Raw genomic sequence first — 26,193 nt, 5'->3', positions numbered from 1 at the left:
GCTTAAAAATAAAATACCCACAAACAGCGTATATACAAACAGGAAGCACATTTGTTACACAAACCTATAGTTTTCAGAACTATATATAGCAAAAAAAAAAAAAAAATCCCAGGCTAACCATACACACATTTAGTGATAGTGCGTGTACTGTGTTTTTGTTTATCAACAATAATTTCTTTTTGGGGGGCAAAGCTCTTGGACTCCTCATACAGAGGTTTGAGGTCAGGGGGCTGAGCCTCCAAATGTCAAACTCTCAGAAACGCCCCTCATGCTCAGTTTGACTATAAGACAGTTTGTTGAAAGGACATGCTCATGCACAGAGCTGGGGTTTAAGATGCTGATGCTGATGTGGATTACAGTGGTGATTTTTAGTCATACAGGTGAGTGATCATGGGTTTGTACATCATTTATATTGAAAAAAAAAACCCCAAAAAAAACACCACAGCACTACTGCTTAAATAATCTGAAAAATTTACTTACATGGTTAGTCTAGGTGTGTGTGTGTGTGTGTATATATATATATATATATATATATATATATATATATATATATATATATACATATAGTATTCCCTCATTTATAAGTCACTTTGGATAAAAGTGCACTGAGTGCAGATCTTTTTTCTTGTTAATATATACACCAATTGTATATGTTTTCTTAAGAATTAGAATCCAATCATTTACATTATTGCCATTATTATTGACACGGCAGGCATAGGTACATTTCTATTCAGTTACTTAAATTTTGAATGCAATATTTACTCAACTATCTGATTCCAGTCTAAATAAAATAGTTCTAGAGGCTAAATGTATAGCCAGAGAAGCCATACAGCATTTTAATGATATAATTAAAAGTTTTGTGGTATTTCTGCATGACATTTTTTGTTCTGTGATGCCTAACATTAGATTCTGCCCAAATGAACATCGTCAATCAGCCAAACCCAGTGATCACTGCAGCTTCTGGAGATAACGTGACTCTACATTGCCTTCGAATGAAAGATGGAACCACTGAAGCCATCACTTGGTACAAACAAGCATTAGGACACGAGCCTCGTGCAATGGTCACAGTTTATAAACTAGCACAGAAGCACATTTTTGAAGATCAGTTCAACTCGCCGAGGTTTTCTGTGGAGAATTTAAAAGAAAGCTGCAACTTGAAAATTACTAACGTGGAACCATCAGATGAAGCCGTGTATTACTGTGGATTAAAAAAGCTTATAATAGTGTTTGGAAAAGGAACTTTTTTATCAGTAAGAGGTAAGAATTTGTGTTTCATTCTCTCTTAATAATGCGCATTTTTTATTTAGTAATGTTATGATTTTCATCTTAAATAAGTTAATGTGTTCTAAATTTCCTCATTGTCTTACATGCATTGTCTTTACTTAAAATGCATTATTATATTAGCATTAATTTAAAAAAAAAAAAAAACAAACAAACTAACTAACATTTCACATATTCTACACGTATTAAATATGTTTTTCCTATTTTTAATCTGGTCATGTTGTGCAAGCGGTCTCTCTTTTTTATATTGCTATAAATAATGAATTTTAATCATACTAACAATTTTAAAAAGCAATGCAATTGTTAAATACGTCAATAACCATCTAAAATGTCAAAAATGCGAAAAATATAATAAAATTAGAATCATTAAAATAATCTAAACATAATTTAAAAGTGAAGCAAATAACAAAAGCCAGTTAAAAGTCTGAAACGTGTATTTTTGAACTCTTGTTTGTTGTTGTTGTTGTTGTTGTTGTTGTTGTTGTTGTTGTTGTTTTAATCATACATTGATAGATGATATAGATATGATAGATGATAGATCCTGAGATCTATCATTAATATGTTCCAGATCTTTGGTGGATAAAAACCTAAGATCTGGAACACAACCCCAGTGCTTTTAAGCTTTCTATGTGGAGTATGAATAAGGATATCATTAGATGATCTTAAGTTTATCAAGTATTCAGAGATGTATGAAGGTACTGTTGCATTATGAAATTTAATGTTTATGTTTAACTGACTGCATGTGATTTATAAACTACATACTGCTATAAAACGAGACAAAGATCTTCCACTGTGTATATTCCACTGAACAGGTGATGGAGATGTAAAAGTGTCAGTGTTCCAGAGCGGCGTGTCGGACTCGGTTCCTGCAGGAGCGTCAGTGACTCTGCAGTGCTCGGTTCTCTCTGAGAGCAGATCAGCAGAATTCCAAGTGCTCTGGTTCAGAGCTGCTCCACCACAATCCCATCCTCAAATCATTTACACTCATCACAACAGCAGCCGTCAGTGTGAGAGCGGCTCTTCTACACACCCCTGTGTGTACAACTTCTCCAAGAACATCCTCAGCCTCAATGATACTGGAACTTACTACTGCGCTGTGGCCGTGTGTGGGAAGATCATTTTTGGGAACGGGACACGAGTACAATTGAGTAGGAGAACATTTACTCAAAGATTTAATGAAGGATATGATGTTACTTTAGTTCTATGTTCTTATCGCTATGTTTCTAAGTATTTATAACACTGCTATGATCATATTGTTATTATTTTCTAATATATCGGCATGAAATTGTGTGATATACTGTATAAAGTACATCTTCAGCATTATAATTATTATTTTTGTGCTACAGAAGAATCTGTGGATCCTGTAGTGATCTTCCTCGCTGTAGCTTTGGGAGTGTGTGTGATTGTGATCTCTGTTCAAGTTGTTTTATTCTGTAAATGGAGGAACCGTGAACAACACACACGTAAGTGTTCAATAGCATTGCAAAATCATTTCAAAATATATTTGGTGTTGAATGAACACATTGGGTTTTCTAGAATTATATTATAATATGATACGGTCAGATCTCTTCACGTGATGAGACCAGCTCTCTGTAAAAGGAAATAAATGATAAACGATGTTAAATGTTCTAAATGAAGTAAATGTTAAATGATTTTTCACCAGAGAGACAAAGCACTGGACAAACAAACACTCAGGTACTGGAAATGACTCAGAATTATAATCATAATATTTATTTCCCTTATTTTGTATTTTTAGTTTTATGATTTATTTCTAATTTCATATTCATTCCCACAGGACCGTGACTCTGTGGAGCTGAATTATGCTGCCTTACATTTTAATGAAAAGAAAAGCAAAGGAGGAAGAAAAAGCAGAGAACGACCTCAAGACAGCGTGTACTCTGAAGTCAGATCTCTCGCCACGACTTAAATTATACGTCTTCAATCGTTTATTTTGTTTACTAGAATTTTATTTGTTTTCGAGTCTGATCAGGAATAAAGTTTCTACTGGTGGTCTGCTCATCTCATTTTTATCTCAAACACTGACATCAAACAAGCTGTGATATTAACTGTTACTAATTAAGAAAGGAGTGATGAAATGACAAAAAAATAGGACTGAAGATTGAACATCAGAATGGGATGCTTAAGCAAAAAAGCTGTGCTCTCAAGAAAGTGCTCTAGTTTTGTTTCTACACTGTAAAACCGGATAAGTTCATTTAACTCAAAAAATTTGAGGAAACTAATTAGTTGATAAATTAATTTCTTTAAGCCAAATACACGTAAATATAAGAAGTTTGAGTTCAATTGTTGTTATATCTAAGTGTATTTGGCTTAAAGAAATTGATTTATCAACTTAAAAATGTTGAGGTAATTAGTTTCCTCGAATGTTTTGAGATTAAGGAAATTATCCGGTTTTACAATGTATGCTTTCATAATAAAATATATTACATGAGCTATGTTCATGCGTGAAACTACGAAACTCTCCAACTATGCATGAGATAAATGAGCACTATGAAAGGGCACGGAGTTCACACATCAGTGTGTTCTCTTAAAGAGTTTTTCTTTTGACTTTGTGCTTTTTATAGATTTCTGCTCTGATGCAATGTACAGTACGCGATAGTGGTTTTTCTTTTGTACCATTTCCTGTTGTGTACGTTTACATTTTCTCTTTGTGATCAGACTGGTCACTCCCTCTGACATGCGCTTAGGTTTTATCTGAAACCTGTCTCTAATGCAGATCACCACATATGACTTCCTCAATATACAGTTTGCTCTGATCTATCCCGCTTGGGATAAGGGCTCATTCACCTAGGGCGGTCGCCTCCGCAAAGGCTTTGTCCAATGGGGTATCCTTACAGGATGTGTGTGCTGCTGCAGGGTGGTCTACACCACACACATTCATTCCTTATTACAGCCTGGATATTCATTCCACCCGGGGCTCGAGTGTCTTGCAGTAACCCTCGGGCTTGGGTCTTTTTGAACAGGCCGTACCCTCGGTATGATGGAGTGGGTATTCTCATTCCCATAGTGTTATGCTAAACGCAACGTCGAAGTTCCCTTTGAAAGGGAACATCTGGGTTACGCATGAAACCCTGTTCCTTGAGAAGGGAATGAGACATTGCGTAGCTTTGTCATACCAGGGCAGGCCTGTGAATTGTGTCTTCGCTTCAGATAATAGAGGCTGATGGTGTGGTTCACAGGTGCCATATTTATATCACGTAACGTGCTTAATTGCCACGTCACCGGATCATGGCAGGTCTATAAAGGCATAATTTTACACAAGCTTCAGATGCCGGTCGCACGCGAGAGGCACTCCCCATAGTATTATACTAAACGCAAAGTCTCGTTCCCTTCTCAGGGAACAGGGTTACCTGCGTAACCCAGACGTTCTCTTAAAGAGTTTTTCTTTTGACTTTGTGCTTTTTATAGATTTCTGCTCTGATGCAATGTACAGTATGTGATAGTGGTTTTTCTTTTGTACCATTTCCTGTTGTGTACGTTTACATTTTCGCTTTGTGGTCAGACTGGTCACTCCCTCTGACATACAGATCACTACATATGACTTCCTCAATATACAGTTTGCTCTGATCTATCCCGCTTCAGCATGTTCAACACAGTAAGGGTGTAACACAATAACACTATCTGTGTTTGTATCTGTATGTGCTTAGTGCTCCAAATATCTAAATCTGTATTCGGATTTAAGCATAGTTGGTATAGCCTGGACAGAAAGGGTGTGTACATATAAATATGAACAAAAAAAATTATGTTTAAAAATCAAAACTGATCAGAAAAAGTATTGTATTTGGACAATTTATTTTTAAAAAAATACAAGTGAAAGTTATTTAACAATCAGTGCAATTAATTAATTATGTTTTTTTATTCATTATAATTTTAGAATCTCATGCAAATTGTCAGTATAAAATACATAGGCTATCAGTTGGGAAGATTTCACGCAACAAATAGCAATCAAGGTGATGATGAAGGATCTTATTAAAGTTTTCCCTGTTCATGGAACCACAAGTAATTTTCCCAGACAGGTGCACCATGCCAGATCAGATAATAATACAGAAGGTAAGAGAGAAGCCAGCAGTCATTTGAAAAGAGTTGCAGGACAACCTGAAAGCAGCAATTACAACAGTTACATAGAGAACAATAAGCACTCGAACTTACACTTAGCTCCTCTGCTAAAAAAAAATAAATAAATAAAAATTAATTAATTAAATAAATAAATAAAAAACATTCACAGAGATGCACATCTGAAAGCATTTAGACACTTCTGAACTTTTTGGAACAATATAGCCTACTCTGATCAGAAAATATATTTAGAAAATATGATAACTACATAAAACACAAATAGAGCTCTTTGGTAACATTTCAACTTGTCAAGTTTGGAGAACATCACGATATGGAGCTGCTTCTCTGCAACTGGTACTAGGAGCGATGTACTGGGACATGTTAGACAAACTGAATTGTGGCAGATGGTGAAAGTTTCAACAAGACAACGTCAAACATACAGCCAAAATAACTCACGAAGGCCCTGAATGGCCTAGCCAGTCTCCTGACTTGAATACCATTAAAAAAGCTTTAAAATTGTGAGTTTATCAGTGGGATCCTCATTACCTTGGAGAATTGAAGACAACCTGCCAGGAGGAATGGACCAAAACTGAACCACAATGCTGCAAAATGCTAATTACATCTCACAGGCAGATGTCTCCAGGCTGCAACTGCCAACAACAGCTTTGTAACAAAATATTATCCATCCATACACTTTCCATACTGCTTATCCTACACAGGGTCATGAGGGAGCCTGGGGCCTATCCCAGGGGATTCGGTGCATGAGGCGGGGGACACCCTGGATGGGGTGCCAACCAATCGCAAGGTACAATCGCACACACATTTACACACAACAAACAATTTGGACATGCTACTCAGTCTATAATGCATGTCTTTGGACTTTGGGAGGAAACCAGAGTACCCGGAGGAAATCCTGAAGCACAGGGAGAACATGCAAACACCATGCACACAGGGCAGAAGCAGGAATCCACAACCTTGGAGGTGCGAGGCAACCATGCTAACTGCTAAGCCACAGTGGCAGTGGCAGTATTATAGCATCGTACTGCATAACTACTGTAACACTAATATTGTATTGTATTTAATAAATCTGTTGTATGTAATATGATATTATAATAATATAATGAACTGATTCGATTTTGGAATTGATTCAAACCGAGCCAAGGTCATAGCAAGGTCAAATGTCAGAATAGTTTTTCTTAAGTAGATTCCTTCCTGCATACTTTTCAGGCATACAAATTAGTAACTAGAAGAACTAGACCAGTTGACATCAAGTTCCAGGTGTTTTTGTTTTGTTTTAATTCCTGTATAATAGAGCTAACATTAATATACTGTCTATTAACCAGCACCTATGACGACAAAAAAATCTACGATCCAGTTAGCACAATTAGCTAGCTACTTTAGAAAAGCTACAGTATTGTACAACAGTGTGACATAAGTGATAATGTTGACTTTATGAAGGACACCTAGTGCCATTTTCATTACAGTGACTTATGGGAGGAGAAACTCACAGGAAGTTTGTGATGTCAGAACCTCACATCATAAAACTTTGACTTGAATTGAGATGTGCTCAGTTGGACCTTATGACAGCTTATCAAGAGGAAATGCAGCACACAGACCTCAAGATGATAATGGTCATGTGGATTAAAGTGGTGCTGTTTAATACATTTGGTAAGTGCAAATGTTTTGTAATATTTTCTGTTTTCTAATCATGTACAGAATTTCATACTAAGGATGAAAAACAAGTAAACAAATACAGAGAAAGTCCGGAAAGTCAGGAACCAATGAGAATAAAACTGGGTATAATTAATTTTGTATTTATTATTTACAACATATGCGTTACATGTTCATCCTTATGCTCTGCCCATTTTCTCAGCTGTTGTATTGTGTTTTTTGAGGATTTTGCTGAACATATTGGGCTCAACATATTTGCTTGACATATTCCTATTGGTTCCTGACTGACTTTTCAGACACTCTGTAGAATTACTAACAACATTTCAATGACTTACATGTCTAGTTCAAATCATCTGGAGATTTATATCATTTTATCTTCAACCGTTGTATTCTTATACAGTTGGGATTTTGAATCTTTTTTTTTTTTTTTTTTTTTAATGTATAGCCAAAGAAACCATACATAAATTCCCTTTCTACTTGATGCTTTGAACAAAATATTCATGAATTAATTAATCAATTAACTTATTTATTTGTTTGTTTGTTTGTTTGTTTGTTTGTTTGTTCCTCTCAATAGATCCTGCACAAACAAACAGCGTCCATCAGCCGAACCCGGTGATCACTGCTACTGCTGGTGATAACGTGACTCTACAGTGCTTTCTGCTGGGAGAACAAAATACTGAACCCATCGTCTGGTACAAGCAAGCAGGAGGACACGAACCTTCTTTAGTGGCTGTGGTACAGAAAGCACAGGATCCCATTTACAAAGATGAATTCAATCCTCCAAGGTTCAGAATCGAGAAAGGAAGCAAGAACTGTCATTTGAGAATAATCAACGTGAACCCATCAGATGAGGCCATGTATTATTGTGGCTTAATTCCATTTTACACAGTATTTGCAAAAGGAACATTTTTATCAGTGAAAGGTAAGCATTTATGATTTAAAAATATTTAGAATTATAATTAAATTTGCGGTCCATACATATTCCTTAACCTTTTAATTTTGAAAAATGTAGCAATATGTAAATGAAATAATTGTTTGTAATTATTCTTATAAAGAAGTGCTAATGTAATTATGTACGATTAGTTAAATTTGTGTGTAAGGTGTGTGATATGCAGTGTACAATAATTTAGGAACCACGTTGTGCAATTTGCAGCACATCTTTTGGCAGTGGATTAGTTTATTAATAATTTTACACTATTATACACTATTATGGCAGAATTTGTTTGCCGGGTCGCTAACAGTTGCCAAAAAAAAAAAAAGAAACGTATGTATGTGTTAAGCCTCATTTTGATCTTAACTGAATCATTTCGCTATTATTTTATTTTACTGCTGCTGTTATAGAAAATTATTATCAACAGCTTCTGATCATATAATATTCTATATAAGACGTTATAAGTGTTTCAAACTAAAGGTAGTTATCTGGTACAAGCATAAAACAAATTGAAGATCTTAGCTAACACTTTACTTAAACCCTACATCATAAATCTGGTATAATAATGTCTTAAACATGTCTTGCCATGTGCTTTTTATGACTGAGTTAGCAGAGCATCAAGCATTGTTACGAAGATCAGGACATATCCCATAATTTATGAAGGTAATTTTAAAGGTCTTATATCACTGGCCTGTAGGGTTTATGTCAAGCCTCAGTCTTCCACTGTGTATATTCCACTGAACAGGTGATGGAGATGTAAAATTGTCAGTGTTCCAGAGCGGCATGTCGGACTCGGTTCCTGCAGGAGCGTCAGTGACTCTGCAGTGCTCGGTTCTCTCTGAGAGCAGATCAGCAGAACTCCAAGTGCTCTGGTTCAGAGCTGCTCCACCACAATCCCATCCTCAAATCATTTACACTCATCACAACAGCAGCCATCAGTGTGAGAGCGGCTCTTCTACACACACCTGTGTGTACAGCTTCTCCAAGAACATCCTCAGCCTCAATGATACTGGAACTTACTACTGTGCTGTGGCCGTGTGTGGGAAGATCATTTTTGGGAACGGGACACGAGTACAATTGAGTAGGAGAACATTTACTCAAAGATTTAATGAAGGATATGATGTTACTTTAGTTCTATGTTCTTATCGCTATGCTTGTAGATATTTATAATACTGCTATGATCATATTGTTATTATTTTCTAATATATCTGCATGAAATTGTGTGATATACTGTATAAAGTATATCTTCATCATTATTCTTATTATTATTATCATTATTATTTTTGTGCTACAGAAGAATCTGTGGATCCTGTAGTGATCTTCCTCGCTGTAGCTTTGGGAGTGTGTGTGATTGTGATCTCTGTTCAAGTTGTTTTATTCTGTAAATGGAGGAACCGTGAACAACACACACGTAAGTGTTCAATAGCATTGCAAAATCATTTCAAAATATATTTGGCGTTGAATGAACACATTGGGTTTTCTAGAATTATATTATACGGTCAGATCTCTTCACGTGATGAGACCAGCACTCTGTAAAAGGAAATAAATGATAAACGATGTTAAATGTTCTAAATGAAGTAAATGTTAAATGATTTTTCACCAGAGAGACAAAGCGCTGGACAAACAAACACTCAGGTACTGAAAATGACTCAGAATTATAATCATCATGATTATTTCCCTTATTTTGTATTTTTATTTTTATGATTTATTTCTAATTTCATATTCATTCCCACAGGACCGTGACTCTGTGGAGCTGAATTATGCTGCCTTACATTTTAATGAAAAGAAAAGCAAAGGAGGAAGAAAAAGCAGAGAACGACCTCAAGACAGCGTGTATTCTGAAGTCAGATCTCTCGCCATGACTTAAATTATACGTCTTCAATTGTTTATTTTGTTCACTAGAATTTTATTTGTTTTCGAGTCTGATCAGGAATAAAGTTTCTACTGGTGGTCTGCTCATCTCATTTTAATCTCAAACACTGACATCAAACAAGCTGTGATATTAACTGTTACTAATTAAGAAAGGAGTGATGAAATGACAAAAAAAATAGGACTGAAGATTGAACATCAGAATGGGATGTTTAAGCAAAAAAGCTGTGCTCTCAAGAAAGTGCTCTAATTTTGTTTCTACACTGTAAAACCGGATAAGTTCATTTAACTCAAAAAAGTCGAGGACACTGATTAGTTGATAAAGGGATTTCTTTAAGCCAAATACACTTAAATATAACAAGTTTGAGTTCAATCGTTGTTATATCTAAGTGTATTTGGCTTAAAGAAATTGATTTATCAACTTAAAATGTTGAGGTAATTAGTTTCCTCAATTTTTTTTTTTCTAAATGAAATTATCCGGTTTTACAGTGTATGCTTTCATAATAAAATATATTACATGAGCTATGTTCATGCGTGAAACTACGAAACTCTCCAACTATGCATGAGATAAATGAGCACTATGAAAGGGCACGGAGTTCACACATCAGTGTGTTCCCTTTCAAAGGGAACTTAGACGTTGCGTTTAGCATAACACTATGGGAAGTGCCTCTCACGCACGACCGGTAACTGAAGTTTGTGTAAAATCATGCCTATTTATAGGCCTGCCATGATCAGGTGACGTGGCAATTAAGCGTGTCGCGTGATATAAATATGGCACCTGTGAACCCCGCCGTCCGCCTTTATTATCTTCAGCGAAAGACTGCATGTCAGTTGGTTGTGTAAAGAAACAAAAATACGCTTCATTTCCTCGCTATCTTTTCTCAAAATCTCAGAACTTTTCTATCCCTTTAAAAAAATAGAGAAGAAAAAAATAGGAATGAGCAAGAGGGAGAAATATGAGTGAGAGATTTCAGGGTGTGTTACGGCTTGCTCCTGTTTCATCACGGGGAATAGTGCACACTTTCTGGGTGAAGTGTCTAGGGGTGTCGCATGCAATGGAAACTACTGCCAAATGTGTCTCCATGGGTTCTGTCTACCGTAGAAAAGGGTTACCGGGTCCAGTTTATAGCTCAACCCCCCCGGTTCAGAGGTGTGCTCACCACAGTGGTCAGCACAGACCCGAGCCCGACGTTAGCGCAGGAAGTAAGATCCCTCTTCTACAAAGGGGCCATAGAACATGTACCCTGTTCCCTGAGGGAGGGAGGTTTTTACAGACATTATTTCCTGGTCCGCAAAAAATAGGAGTATGCGGCCAATTTTAGATCTGCGTCATCTGAACTGTACTCTTCGGACATACAGGTTCAAGATGCTGACGCCCAAACTTATTGTTCCACAGATTCAGTTTGAGGACTGCTTTGTGACGATAGATCTAAAAGGTGCATGTTTCCACATAGAAATATTGCTAGCTTTATCCCCTCGCACCTTCACAAAGTGCATGTATGTCACTGGCTCCATTGTCACTCCAGGGCATCCGTGTACTAAACTACCGAGACAACTGGTTGATTCTAGCACGATCCAGAGAACTGGCGGTTCAACATCAAGATGTTGTTCTCGCCCACATGAAGAGCTTGGGGCTCAGGTTGAACCTCAGAAAAGTATGCTTTCTCCTGTGCAGTGGACAACTTTTCTAGAGGTTATAAGGATTCTACTACGATGAGGGCATTTCTATCCCCAACATGCGTAGGGTCAATCCTATCAACACTGAGCAAGATAAAGCTGGATCTTGGGAAACTATTGATGCTTATGGGCCTATTGCACAGGAGACCATTCAGTGGTGGCTGATAAGTTGGGGGTTTTGTCCAAGGACGGAAGGACGAGGGTGAAACCTCTGAGAATTATCAGTGTCATGTGGGGATGCCTATGTGCTCTGAGAATTTCAGTGTCCCCAGTTTCTAGACTTGGGTCACACTCTAGGGGTGTCTCCTTAGCGCAAGACGGTAATGACAGACACCTCCCTCACTGGCTGGAACGCGGTCTTAGACAGCTGTCCAGCTCGTGGTCTCTGGTGCGGCCCTCATCTGGAGCGGCATATAAATTGCCTAGAAATGTGGGCCATGTTTCTAGCACTGAAATTCCTTCTTCCTCAATTGAGAGGTCACCATGTGTTTACAGACAACACACCGGTGGTCTCATATATTGACCACCAGGGAGGATTATGTCCGTGCCCCCTGTTCAGGCAGGCACCACTAATTCTTCTCTGGGCAGAAGGAAAGTTTGTCAGTGAGTGCAATGTACATTCTGGGAATATGGAGGCAGACATCCTGTTGAGGCAGGGGCTGAGGCCCAGGAATTGGTGGCTCCATCCACAAGTGGTGGAGTCCATATGGTGAGGTTTTTAGCAAAGCAGGACTGCTGTGTTCGCCTCCGAGGAGACAACACATGGCTCGCTGTGGTTCGCCCTCACTCCTCCCACACAATTAGGGCTGGACGCCATGGTGCACATGTGGCCGAGGTCACATCTGTACAGTTTTCCCCCCATCGCTCTGCTCCCACAAGTTCTAGCGGGAGTTCGCCAAAACAGTCTATGTCTGCTGCTAGTAGCACCTTATTGGCCAGCTCGAATATGGTTCTCAGAGATAATATCCCTGCCAGATGGCACTCCTTGGGAGATTCCTATCCACAGGGATCCACTGTAGACCCAGTGAACTGCGCAATATCTACAGTCCTGGTATTCTTACAAGAACATTTCTCAGCAGGGTGGGCTCCTTCTACAATCAGGGTTTACGTAGTCGCCATTTCGACCAACCATGTCCCTGTTAATGGAGCCTCTGTGGGGCAACTTCCTCTAAGTTCGAGGTTTATGCATGGTGTCAGGTGACTGAGGCCCATTTGCGGGCCGCGCATACTTTCCTGGGGCCTTTCTGTGGTCCTAGAAGGTCTGTCAGGTGCCCCATTTGAGCCCTTAGTGTGGATCTATTGTCTCAAGCCGGAGAGCTGATTTATCACCCTCGGCCAGAACTATGGAAACTGTTTACCTGGCCCCTGAGGGACACAAGCTCATAGATTCTAGTCTCACAACTGAGGTTGTAGAGACCATGTTAAATGCTAGAGCACCATCCACAAGGAAATTGTATGCACTCAAGTGGCAGCTTTTTGTCCTGTGGTGTGAGGAACGTCAGCTAGACCCAGTGAACTGCGCAATAGCTACAGTCCTGGAGTTCTTACAAGAACGTTTCTCAATGGGGTGGGCTCCTTTTACAATCAGGGTCTATGTGGCTGCCATTTCGGCCAGCCATGCCCCTGTTGATGGAGCCTCTGTGGGGCAACATCCTCTAACTTCGAGGTTCATGCGTGGTGTAAGGCAGCTGAGGCCCATCTGCAGGCCACGCATACCTTCCTGGGACCTTTCTGTGGTCCTGGAAGGTCTGTCAAGGCCCCATTTGAGCCATTAGAGTCAGCCTCTGAGAAGCTTCTGACACTAAAGGTAGCTCTTCTGCTGGCCTTGATATCTCTCAAGCGAGCAGGAGATCTACAAGCTCTCTCTGTTGCCCCTTCCTGCCTTGAATTTGACCCTGGATTATCCAAGGCCTTCCTGTATCCTATGCCGGATTATATTCCTAAAGTGCCTACATCGGCTGCCCACCGTGTGGTGTTGCAGGCTTTCTGCCGTCCTCCATTCCCCACACCGGAACAAGAGAGAATGCACTTACTGTGTCCAGTAAAGGCTCCCTGTACTTACGTCCACCGGCCAGTGGCGTAAGTTGGAGCAGCTGCTGGTCTGCTTTGGCAGCGACAGTAGAGGTGATGCTGTGTCAAAGCAGCGCATCTCTAATTGGATAGTGGAAGCAATCTCTATTGCTTATGAGGCGCGCGGTCTCGCTATGCCTCTGGGCATAAGGGCTCATTCCACTAGGGCGGTCGCCTCCGCGAAGGCTTTGTCCAAAGTGGTACCCTTACAGAATGTGTGTGCTGCTGCAGGGTGGTCTATGCCACACACATTCATTCCTTATTACAGCCTGGATATTCATTCCACCCTGGGCTCAAGTGTCTTGCAGTGACCCTCGGGCTTGGGTCTTTTTGAACAGGCCGTACCCTCGGTATGATGGAGTGGGTATTCTCGTTCCCATAGTGTTATGCTAAACGCAACGTCGAAGTTCCCTTTGAAAGGGAACATCTGGGTTACGCATGTAACCCTGTTCCTTGAGAAGGGAACGAGACATTGCGTAGCTTTGTCATACCAGGGCAGGCCTGTGAATTGTGTCTTCGCTTCAGATAATAGAGGCTGATGGCGTGGTTCACAGGTGCCATATTTATATCACGTAACGTGCTTAATTGCCACGTCATCGGATCATGGCAGGTCTATAAAGGCATGATTTTACACAAGCTTCAGATAGTGGTTTTTCTTTTGTACCATTTCCTGTTGTGTACGTTTACATTTTCTCTTTGTGGTCAGACCGGTCACTTCCTCTGACATGAGCTTAGGTTTTATCTGAAACCTGTCTCTAATGCAGATCACCACATATGACTTCCTCAATATACAGTTTGCTCTGATCTATCCCGCTTCGGCATGTTCAACACAGTAAGGGTGTAACACAATAACACTATCTGTGTTTGTATCTGTATGTGCTTAATGCTCCAAATACCTAAATATGTATTCGGATTTAAGCATAGTTGGTATAACCTGCACAGAAAGGGTGTGTACGTATAAATATGAACAAAAAAAGTATGTTTAAAAATCAAAACTGATCAGAAAAAGTATTGTATTTGGACAATTTATTTAAAAAAAAAAAATACAAGTGAAAGTTATTTAACAATCAGTGCAATTAATTAATTATGTTTTTTTATTCATTATAATTTTAGAATCTCATGCAAATTGTCAGTATAAAATACACAGGCTATTAGTTGGGAAGATTTCACGCAACAAGTAGCAATCAAGGTGATGATGAAGGATCTTACTAAAGTTTTCCCTGTTCATGGAACCACAAGTAATTTTCCCAGACAGGTGCACCATGCCAGATCAGATAATAATACGGAAGGTAAGAGAGAAGCCACCAGTCATTTGAAAAGAGTTGCAGGACAACCTGAAAGCAGCAATTACAACAGTTACATAGAGAACAATAAGTGCTCCTATGCTAAAAATAAATAAATAAATAAATAAATAAATAAATAAATAAATAAATAATAAAAAACGATGCACAGAGTTGCACATCTAAAAGCATTTAGACACTTCAGAAATTTTTGGAACAATATAGCCTACTCTGATCAGAAAATATATTTAGAAAATATGATAACTACATAAAACACAAATAGAGCTCTTTGGTAACATTTCAGCTTGTCAAGTTTGGAGAGTTTCCTGTATAATAGAGTTACCATTAATATGCTGTCTATTAACCAGCACCTATGACGACTAAAAAATCTAAGATCCAGTTAGCACAGTTAGCTAGCTACTTTAGAAAAGCTACAGTATTGTACAACAGTGTGACATAAGTGATAATGTTGACTTTATGAAGGACACCTAGTGCCATTTTCATTACAGTGACTTATGGGAGGAGAAACTCACAGGAAGTTTGTGATGTCAGAACCTCACATCATAAAACTTTGACTTGAATTGAGATGTGCTCAGTTGGACGCTATGAAAGCTTATCAAGAGGAAATGCAGCACACAGACCTCAAGATGATAATGGTCATGTGGATTAATGTGGTGCTGTTTAATAAATTTGGTAAGTGCAAATGTTTTGTAATATTTTCTGTTTTCTAATCATGTACAGAATTTCATACTAAGCATGAAAAACAAGTAACCAAATACAGAGAAAGTCCGGAAAGTCAGATACCAATGCGAATAAAACTGCATATAATTAATTTTGTATTTATTATTTACAACATATGCGTTGCATGTTCATCCTTACGCTCTGCCCATTTTCACAGCTGCTGTATTGTGTTTTTTGAGGATTTTGCTTAACATTTTGGGCTCAACATATTTGCTTGACATATTCCTATTGGTTCCTGACTGACTTTTCAGACACTCTGTAGAATTACTAACAACATTTCAATGACTTACATGTCTAGTTCAAATCATCTGGAGATTTCTATCATTTTATCTTCAACCATTGAATTCTTATACAGTTGGGATTTTGAATCTTTTTTTAATGTATAGCCAAAGAAACCATACAGAAATTCCCTTTGTACTTGATTAAGAAAGTAAAAATATTTGTATACCATTTTGTACAATATATTCATAAATGAATTCATCAGTTAACTTATTTATTTGTTTGTTTGTTTGTTTGTTTGTTCATTCCTCTCATTAGTTCCTGCACAAACAAACAGTGTCCATCAGGCGAACCCGGTGATCACTGCTACTGCTGGTGATAACGTGACTCTACAGTGCTTTCTGCTGGGAGAACAAAATACTGAACCCATCGTCTGGTACAAGCAAGCAGGAGGACACGAACCTTCTTTAGTGGCTGTGGTACAGAAAGCACAGGATCCCATTTACAAAGATGAAGTCAATTCTCCAAGGTTCAGAATCGAGAAAGGAAGCAAGAACTGTCATTTGAAGATAATCAACGTGAACCCATCAGATGAGGCCATGTATTACTGTGGCTTGATTACATTTTACACAGTATTTGCAAAAGGAACATTTTTATCAGTGAAAGGTAAGCATTTATGATTTAAAAATATTTAGAATTATAATTAAATTGCGGTCCATACGTATTCCTTAACCTCTGAATTTTGAAAAATGTAGCAATATGTAAATGAAATAATTGTTTGTAATTATTGTTATAAAGAAGTGCTAATGTAATTATGTACGATTAGTTAAATCTGTGTGTAAGGTGTGTGATATGCAGTGTACAATAATTTAGGAACCACGTTGTGCAATTTGCAGCACATCTTTTGGCAGTGGATTAGTTTATTAATAATTTTACACTATTATACACTATTATGGCAGAATTTGTTTGCCGGGTCGCTAACAGTTGCCAGAAAAAAAAAGAGAGCGACGTATGTATGTGTTAAGCCTCATTTTGATCTTAACTGAATCATTTCGCTATTATTTTATTTTACTGCTGCTGTTATAGAAAATTATTATCAACAGCTTCTGATCATATAATATTCTATATAAGACGGTATAAGTGTTTCAAACTAAAGGTAGTTATCTGGTACAAGCATAAAACAAATTGAAGATCTTAGCTAACACTTTACTTAAACCCTACATCATAAGTCTGGTATAATAATGTCTTAAACATGTCTTGCCATGTGCTTTTTATGACTGAGTTAGCAGAGCATCAAGCATTATTACGGAGATCATGACATATCCCATAAACTGTAAGGGTAATTTAAAGGTCTTATATCACTGGCCTGTAGGGTTTATGTCAAGCTTCAGTCTTCCACTGTGTATATTGCACTGAACAGGTGATGGAGATGTAAAAGTGTCAGTGTCCCAGAGCGGCGTGTCGGACTTGGTTCCTGCAGGAGCGTCAGTGACTCTGCAGTGCTCGGTTCTCTCTGAGAGCAGATCAGCAGAACTCCAAGTGCTCTGGTTCAGAGCTGCTCCACCACAATCCCATCCTCAAATCATTTACACTCATCACAACAGCAGCCATCAGTGTGAGAGCGGCTCTTCTATACACACCTGTGTGTACAGCTTCTCCAAGAACATCCTCAGCCTCAATGATACTGGAACTTACTACTGCGCTGTGGCCATGTGTGGGAAGATCATTTTTGGGAACGGGACACGAGTACAACTGGAGAACTTTGGTTGGTGAACAATTTGTGGATATTACTAGGGTTACCTTTTATAGGTACAGAAAACGAAAAAAAAATCATATATTATGACATGTTCATATGCAGAAGTAACCTGAAGTTTTTGTTTGTTTGTTTTCCAAAGAAACATCCTTTAATCCTGCCGTGATCTGTCTGGGAACAGCTTTATTAATATGCGGGATTCTGATCTCTGTTCAAGCTGTTTTACTCTGTAAAATGAAAAACTGCCAACAATTCAGAGGTAAGTGTTTAATATAACAGTGTAAATTTATCTTCAGTAGTGCATAAAAATGGCGACTGGGAAACCTGTGCCAACATGAGCAGACAAAAAAACAACATCCTACATTAAAAAAAAAGTTATTTACAATTCAGATTCAGTTAACATAATTTTTAGATTTGGTTTGTCTAAAAGTCCAAATCATGTTAAAAAACAATAAGGAAAATGTTAGCAGTGTCAGATCTTAGCGCATAATGTCTTTATAGAAGAAAATCTTCATTACACATTCTCTTTTTTTTTTTTCTTCCAGAGAGATTTCAGCATGGTTCTGCGATAAACACTGAGACGACGAACACTCAGGTACTTCTTTCCTTCTGCAGGAGATGACTCAGGATTATATTCATAATTCCAATTCCAATTTAAATTCAGTATAAAATCAGACACGTGTAAATAGATCTGTTTAAACCTTATACTTAATTTGTTACTTATTGTAGCTTCAGTAATTTCATAATAATGTGCATTACCATCATTCATTTGAATTGATCTCCTAGTCTTGAAAAGTGCCATGTAAATAAATATCTATGTATTTATTTACATTTTATTATTTAGTTCTGATTTTATGTTCATTTCCACAGGACCATGATGCTGTAGAACTGAATTACGCTGCCTTACATTTTAATGAAAGGAAAACTAAAAGAGTGAGAGAACATCGAGGTCGACCTCAAGACAGCGTGTACTCTGAAGTGAAATCTTCCAGCATTACTCACTAATTATACTTTAATATTATTCTTTTACTGAAATTGTTAGTCAACAACATCTTTTTGTTCATCACTCCAGTACAGATCTGATCTGGAGGCTTGTGTTGGCTCAAGCCCTTACCAAGAAACTTTTATTTATTTATTATATCGTACCAAATTGACACTCATTATTTGTAGCTTTGATTGCTTGTAATAAAACCTTTACAATTTTCTCAAGACTGTCCTGTCACATGTGTCTGAACACATTTATTTTCTATAATAATCATCTTAGTGCGACAATTATTGTGTTAAATCTGTGTTTAAGGTGAAGAAATGTCACACTGGTGCCAAGCAGGATCTTAGAAAAGTGTTACATCAGACATTTTTCTTGTCCATGCTCTTCTGTTTGCTTTATATCTCGAGTAAATCTTGCACGTATGGGTGTTTTCTTTGCATCTGTAAGTGGGAGGAGTCTGTGGTTTAATCATGAGAAGAAGGAAGTCTTAAGTAAACTACTTTCCGCTTTCAGACTAGACCCAAGCACAACATGCAAAAAAAAAAGAAACCACAAGAAGCTGTACAAGTCTACTATACAAGTCCACGTACAGTCAGAGCTGCTGTCATAGAAAATTAATCAACACCTTCTGACCATTCAAAAATAATTATTACTATTTAACAATGAAAATGATATGAAAAGCATTTAAATTGTATTTTAAATATGTCTTGAATGTATAAGATAAGGACTAGTGTCCATTCTATGGTGTCCTACCACTCTGGATTCACTGCAACCCTGACCAGGACAGAGCACTTACTGATGAATGAATGAATATACTGTACATTTTTCAGATCTAATATACACCATATGGTCAAAGGTATGTGGACAACAGACCATCACACCAAGATGTGGTTCTTTTAGAATGTCTTTGTATGCTTTAGCATTAAAATTTCCCTTCACAGGAACTAAGAGGCCCAAACCTTTTCAACCATGATAATACCCCTGTGCACAAATCGAGCTCCATGAAGACATGGTGTGTTAAGGTTGGAGTGGAAGAACTCGAGGGTCCTGCACAGAACCCTGACCCCAACCCCATTGAACACCTTTGGGATGAACTGGAACGCCGACTGCACCCCAGACGTCCTCGCCCAACATCAGTGCCTGACCTCACTAATGCTCTTGTACCTGAATGATCACAAATCCCCACAGCCATGTTCCAAACTCTAGTGGAAAGCCGTCTAGAAGAGTAGTGGAGGCTTTTATAACAGCAAAGGATGGAGCAGGTCCATGTTAATGCTCATGGTTTTGGAATGGGATATTCAAGGACAGATTGAGATGTGATGCTCATGTTTTCACAAACTTAAGTTGAACTGAAGTGAAGTGAAATTGTAACAATTCAAAATGGATGTTTTTAAACTGATTTCTTTGTATTTTAAGCTTTCTTTAAACTTTTCTACATTATAATTTACCCCAATTTACTTCCATATATATAATTTTATTTGAACAATCTAAATATATATATATTAAAAAATCTCATTTTAAGCACATATCTTTATTTCCAGTTAAAGACAAAAGACAAAGGTTCTGAATAAAGTATCAATACTTCTACCTGAACAGGTTTTGTAGGGTTTTTTTGTGCTTTTTTTCCACCACAGACTTCTGGTGGTCAAACTGTGTTCCAAAAATAGAAACATGCAGATGGAAAGGAAATATAAAGAGAACTTGTGACTTGTAACTCAGCCAATCAGATGGAAGTTTCCAGTACAAAATACTTGTTGCTTCCGTCATTTGTTTTCTTTCTAACAGCTCTACATGAGTACCATTGAGGTTCTGAAGATGGCTCCGATCTGGACAATTATTTTATTTCTCAGCAGAATATGTATGTTTTAAGGACATTGTATTTAAAAAGTCTACAGATATGATTGTTACTCCGAATGAAATTTTATTCACTGTTTATTTCTCTTGTTTTATTATATATAATTTTATTTATTTTCTAGCTCCAGCTCTATCTGTGGATTTTTCCAGGCCATCATTCCTCTCAGTGAAGTCTGGAGAACATGTTACTCTTAAATGCCCATTTGGAGACATTCGTATGGCTGAAAGTGTGGTCTGGTACAAACTTGTATTTGGAGAGATGCCGCAAAAAGTGGGAGAAATATTAGCATATAAGGATGTTAAAATTTGGCCGGAGTTCAAGACTTCAGGATTTATAATGTTGGTGACTGATAACGGCATTTCTCTAACAATTCCACACATAAAAAAAGATGATGGAGGACTTTACTACTGTGAAAAATGTAACTTGGATGATGTTTCATTATCCAATGGAACATTCTTGGCTGTAACAGGTAAATAACTAAATCAAGTTTGTGTATATGTATATTTAACCCATTTATGCTTATTTTACAATTTTTTCTTCGCATCACAAAGAAATCAAATCAACACATCACATCACAAATCAAACTCAGTCAAAAAATTTGTAGCTACAGCAATATTCTTGTTATATATATGATTGTACTTCAAGTTCTTTGATCCAAATAGCTATTTTGTGAATTGTACATAAGTTTATTTACCAGAAAGAAATTGTGAATATTAGTGTATGTTAGTGGAGAAAATAAGAACCTTTATAGAATTCTATTGTCTTGTTTCAGCAATCTGGAATGATTTAATATTAATTAAAATTAGCTTTAAAATGTTGGATAGCCAGACTTGGTATAAAGTGGCCTGATAACAAATTTAGGGTTGGGAAAAAAAAAAAAAAGGATTCTGCGACAAATTATTATTGAACTTTAGGTAGAAAAGTTTATTTAAATTTAATGAGTAAATATCTTTTACATGCCTTAAATTAATAATAATAATAATAATAATAATAATTTATGTATAGTGGAGAGCTTTAGTGTCATGTTGACCAAATTTATTAACTCCGTTGCCCCCTTAAAAACAAAAACTGTCTCTGAGATAGTTAAAGCTGCCCCTTGGAGAAATAGTACCTCCACTGTCAGACTAAAAAGAGACTGCAGAAGAGCAGAAAAGCAATGGAAGCACACAAAGCTTTTATCTATAAAAACAACTCGGAAAATATTTAATAATGAAATGATGTCTGCAAGAAAATCTTACTTTTCAGGTTTAATTAACAGCCACAAAGACAACCCCAGATTCCTCTTCTCCACCATAGATAGATTGCTGCTAAACCCCTCACCTGAAATATCATCAGACCTTTTCACAACTGAAAAGTGCAATGAGTTTGCAGACTTCTTCAGCGATAAAATTACTATCATAAGGCAAAACATCGTCAGCACTTGTCTTGCTGGTACATTTTCTAACTCTGCACCTATTGTTGTTAAATGTAATCTATCTTCTTTCTCAGTGGTCAGCCCTAACATGCTTGGCCTGGTTAAAACAGTATGAATTCTTCTAGCTGCTCTCTCGACCAGCAAAAAGAATAGCATATAGAAGAATGGCTCTCTGGACCCATTACCCACCAGCTTTCTTAAGTTGGTTTTAAATTCATTATTACCAGACATCCTGCGCATTATTAACCTGTCCCTCCACCAAGGAATGTTTCTGCACACCTTTAAGACAGCTATTGTTAGGCCTCTGTGTTAGGCCATTAGTGTAATTGATCTCCTTCCCATCAGTATGCAGATGACACACAACTCTATCTCTTGCACCAGATGCCCACAAGTCGATTAGCACACTTGTACTCTGCATAGAGACCATAAACTTGTGGATGTCACAGAACTTTCTGCAGCTAAATAAAGATAAGACAGAGGTACTTATTATCGGAAATGATGCACAGATAAAGTAAATTAAGCCATATCTAGACTCCTCGTCTCTCAAGGCTAATGACTGCGTTAAGAATTTACAGATCGTGTTTGTCATGATCCGTTAAAAAACATATTAGCAATGTTTGTTAAACAGCATATTATCACCTTTGTAACATTTCTAAAGTAGGTGGTATTCTCTCCCCCAGAGAAAGCGAGAAACTCAAACATGCATTTGTTACATCAAGACTCGACCACTGCAATAGTGTTTTGGTCGGCTTACCAAAGAGCTCCAATAAACACTTACAAAGAGTTCAGAATGCAGTACTTAGATCAGGTCACTGGCTACCTGTGTCTTACAGAATTGATTTTAAAATACTGTTATTAATTTTCAAATGTCTTCATGGTGGTGCTCCTACATACCTTTGCAATATGATCACTAAATATACTCCGGCTACATCACTTGGGTCATCGAACAGCAACCTGCTGGTTTTACCCAAAACACGGCTGAAAGTGGCGAGTCGGCCTTTAGTCACTACGGGCCTAAACTGTGGAGCTCTCTCCCTGACCTACAGTAACCTACAGTATGTGCAGTTGATTCAATTAGCACTTTTAAAAAGTATCTTAATGCACATTTGTTCACTGGGGCCTTTCCTGAAACCAGATCATTTTCCATACTTGATTTTATTTGTATTCTTTTATTTATTTTATTTTATTTCTTACTATTGATTTTATTTTCCTGTATCTACTGTATATCCTCTGTAAAGCACTTTGTAAACATTGTTTTAAAAAGTGCTATATAAATACAGCTTCACACATTTACTTACTTATAAAGTACTTTTTAATTCATCTGAAATAGCTGTAGTGTGAAGTAACAAACAGAAGTTAAGAAACAAATAGTAATCAAAAAATAAACCAATCAAAGACAAAATTAAAAAATAATAAAATAAATAATAGCATTTACAGAAAGAAAAATAATAATAATATAAAATATTAGCAATATATAATAAAATAATATATAATAAAAAGATTGTGTGTAAATGTAAATGTCATAATTAAAACCACATAAAAGTAATGTAAAAAAAAACACTTATTTATTATTTAGGTTTATTTAACCTTATTTATTGTAATAAAATAGGAGGAACCTGTTATTTATAATCACAATGCTACACCTGGCATTCGTTCTGAAGTCAAATTTTAGGTATTGGTACAAACGCTAACTAGTACAAGTTTATAAAGACTATTACACTATGTGTATTACACTGAACAGGTGATGGAGATGTAAAAGTCTCAGTGTTCCAGAGCGGCGTGTCGGACTCGGTTCCTGCAGGAGCGTCAGTGACTCTGCAGTGCTCGGTTCTCTCTGAGAGCAGATCAGCAGAACTCCAAGTGCTCTGGTTCAGAGCTGCTCCACCACAATCCCATCCTCAAATCATTTACACTCATCACAACAGCAGCCATCAGTGTGAGAGCGGCTCTTCTACACACACCTGTGTGTACAACTTCTCCAAGAACATCCTCAGCCTCAATGATACTGGAACTTACTACTGCGCTGTGGCCGTGTGTGGGAAGATCATTTTTGGGAACGGGACACGAGTACAGTTGGAGAACGTTTCAGATTTGGGTTGGTAAAGTGCCTGAATATTATTTGGATTTCAACAAAAACAAATTTGTCAATTGTAATTGTTCTCTTTTGTTATGTATTTGTTAAAAAACAATAAAAAATAAAAAGTTAAAATGATCAATGGTTGTAAAAATTTAAAGCATTGCTCAGAATGTTATTTTTATGTCTACATTAATAGCTGTTAGATTATTCGCACTGTATATATTCATTATTATGTAATAATAATGTTATTAATAATGTCCCTTCAGTAAGATCTTTAGGTCCTGAAGTGATCTACCTCGCAGTAGTGGTGGCAGTGTGTGTGGTTGTGATCTTCACTCAAGTGTTTATAATCTGTAAAATGAGAAGCCGTGAACAATCCAGAGGTGAGTCTGCAACATACAGAAGTGCAAACAATATTGCTAATTATATTAATTCTTACATATTGCTTCTATGTACTGTATATTTGGCTTCATATACTGTATGTTCCCTAGATAGGGTATAACATAAATTAATTATAATATCATGTAATGGGGTTGGAGATGAATGCAAATGAAGTTAAAAGCTTTATTCAAAGAGTGGCAGGCAGACAAATCCAAACAATGGGCAAAAAACAAGCGAGGGGTCATGTGATCAGCCAACGGGCATAAACAGGGCATAGACGAGAATCAGAAACATGAGGACAAGACAGGATAACAACCATGAAACACAGAAGAAAGATCAAGGCTTGGTACGAGTCTGGTGGGAAACATAGAAACACGCAATACTTTGCAATGAACAAAGACACACAAGGGGTTTAAATACTAAACGTAACCAAAGAGGATAACACAAAAAAAGCTGAGACGTTAGGAAATAACCAATAACACAACATTGGCAGAAAGAGGACAGAAACCAAAACAAAACACAAGTGTAAACACAAACAAACACAGTCAATGACAACCCGGAAGTGCATGCTATCTGACTCTGAATACATAAATGTTATGAAACTTCCTCAAATATTCACACAGTCGTGAGACCCACATAAAAGATTATGACTTAGTAAAGATCTACCGAGAAGAACACTGTGACTAAAAATGTGACCAAACACAAAAAATGTATGTGTTAATATATTTTTCTCTCTACAGCGAGACCTCAACAGTATTCTGCCGTAGAGAAAACAGCCAATCAGGTAAATAATCTTAAATTGTGCCTACATGCTTTTATTCTTAAAAACACTTCTAGATTTCACTTTTATGTTCACTCCTACAGGGCCGTGATGCAGCGGAGCTGAGTTATGCTGCTTTACATTTCAATAAGAAGAACACCAAAAGAGTGACAAGAAAGAGAGAAAAACCTGAAGACTGTGTTTATACTGAAGTCTCGTCTGCTACCTAGATAATACTTCTAATTTAATTTGTTTAATTTATTAATGAGGTTTACTTTTCAGGAGGAAAATTTATTATGTCTCTTTGGTCAGCGTTCTCATGTCTTGTGATGGTTAATCATGATATTGATTAAAGATGTGAGGGTAAAAATCTAAAATAATTATCAAAAAATCAAACTGTGTCGTTTTTTCTGTGTAATCCTGTGAGTAAAGTTCAGCACATCCACCAAAAATTCTCTTCATGTCTTGTCAATACTAAAACTATGCAGATTGTTATAAAGACCTAAAATCTAAGTTGAGCTAAACTGATTTTCAGACGATTATGCAAAACAGTCAGTAATGGTAAATGGTCTGCACTTATATAGTGCTTTTTTAACCGTAGCGGTTCCAAAGTGCTTTACACTGGTCCTCGTTCACTCATTCACACACACGCTCACACACCAATGGTAGCAGAGCTAACTTGCCATTGGGAGCAACTTGGGGTTTAGTGTCTTGCCCAAAGACATTTCGGCATGTGGAGTCACGTGGGCCGGGAATCGAACCGCCAACCCTACAATTAGTGGACAACCCACTCTACCACCTGAACCACAACTGCCCAGTAACTGTACACCTACAAAGTGAACTATAATGAGCTTTTATTGGTCACATATACAGTAGAGCACAGCGAAATTGTTTTCTTCGCATACCTCAGCATGTCAGTAAACTGGGGTCAGAGCGCAGGTCAGCCATGATAAGGCGCCCCTGGAGCAGAGAGGGTAAGGGCCTTGCTCAAGGGCCCAACAGTGAACAGGCTTGAATCCCCGACCTTCCGATCAGTAACCCAGAGCCTTAACCGCCAAGCCACTACTGCCCCTGACAACTACAGTATGCAGTAGGTGGACCTGATAAAATGGCCAGTGAAAGCAGATGATAATGATTGTGTACATACATTTACAT

The 26,193-nt window shown here is 37.5% G+C and overlaps 4 protein-coding genes across 5 annotated transcripts; all 4 read left to right on the top strand.

Moving 5' to 3' along the window:
- Window positions 1-327: 327 nt before the first annotated feature.
- LOC128612046 (uncharacterized) lies at window positions 328-3,208 on the top strand. The gene is made up of 5 exons (XM_053631949.1): window positions 328-380; window positions 907-1,257; window positions 2,094-2,429; window positions 2,628-2,758; window positions 3,077-3,208. Exons 1-5 carry the CDS (start codon window positions 335-337, stop codon window positions 3,206-3,208), a joined length of 996 nt encoding a protein of 331 aa, XP_053487924.1. The 5' UTR covers window positions 328-334.
- Window positions 3,209-6,924: 3,716 nt separating this feature from the next.
- LOC128611976 (uncharacterized) lies at window positions 6,925-10,001 on the top strand. Its single transcript, XM_053631873.1, has 6 exons — window positions 6,925-7,020; window positions 7,598-7,945; window positions 8,700-9,035; window positions 9,249-9,365; window positions 9,558-9,589; window positions 9,690-10,001. Exons 1-6 carry the CDS (start codon window positions 6,933-6,935, stop codon window positions 9,819-9,821), a joined length of 1,053 nt encoding a protein of 350 aa, XP_053487848.1. The 5' UTR covers window positions 6,925-6,932; the 3' UTR covers window positions 9,822-10,001.
- Window positions 10,002-15,384: 5,383 nt separating this feature from the next.
- LOC128612045 (uncharacterized) lies at window positions 15,385-18,715 on the top strand. Its single transcript, XM_053631948.1, has 6 exons — window positions 15,385-15,543; window positions 16,129-16,476; window positions 17,231-17,575; window positions 17,706-17,822; window positions 18,109-18,158; window positions 18,434-18,715. The coding sequence occupies exons 1-6, from the start codon at window positions 15,456-15,458 to the stop codon at window positions 18,566-18,568; spliced, it is 1,083 nt and encodes a 360-aa protein (XP_053487923.1). The 5' UTR covers window positions 15,385-15,455; the 3' UTR covers window positions 18,569-18,715.
- A 1,480-nt stretch (window positions 18,716-20,195) lies between these two features.
- On the top strand, window positions 20,196-25,918 carry LOC128611975 (uncharacterized). 2 transcript variants are annotated; one of them, XM_053631872.1, is made up of 6 exons: window positions 20,196-20,409; window positions 20,528-20,875; window positions 23,562-23,915; window positions 24,164-24,280; window positions 25,019-25,062; window positions 25,143-25,918. In XM_053631872.1, exons 1-6 carry the CDS (start codon window positions 20,343-20,345, stop codon window positions 25,266-25,268), a joined length of 1,056 nt encoding a protein of 351 aa, XP_053487847.1. In that variant the 5' UTR covers window positions 20,196-20,342; the 3' UTR covers window positions 25,269-25,918. The 2 variants fall into 2 exon arrangements, with proteins under 2 accessions (XP_053487847.1, XP_053487846.1); XM_053631871.1 differs by having other exon boundaries at window positions 20,196-20,875.
- Window positions 25,919-26,193: the final 275 nt, after the last annotated feature.

Source organism: Ictalurus furcatus, chromosome 8 (assembly GCF_023375685.1).
Source record: "Ictalurus furcatus strain D&B chromosome 8, Billie_1.0, whole genome shotgun sequence".
NCBI classification, from domain to species: Eukaryota; Metazoa; Chordata; class Actinopteri; order Siluriformes; family Ictaluridae; genus Ictalurus; species Ictalurus furcatus.
This window is presented reverse-complemented; position numbering and strand designations above follow the sequence as displayed.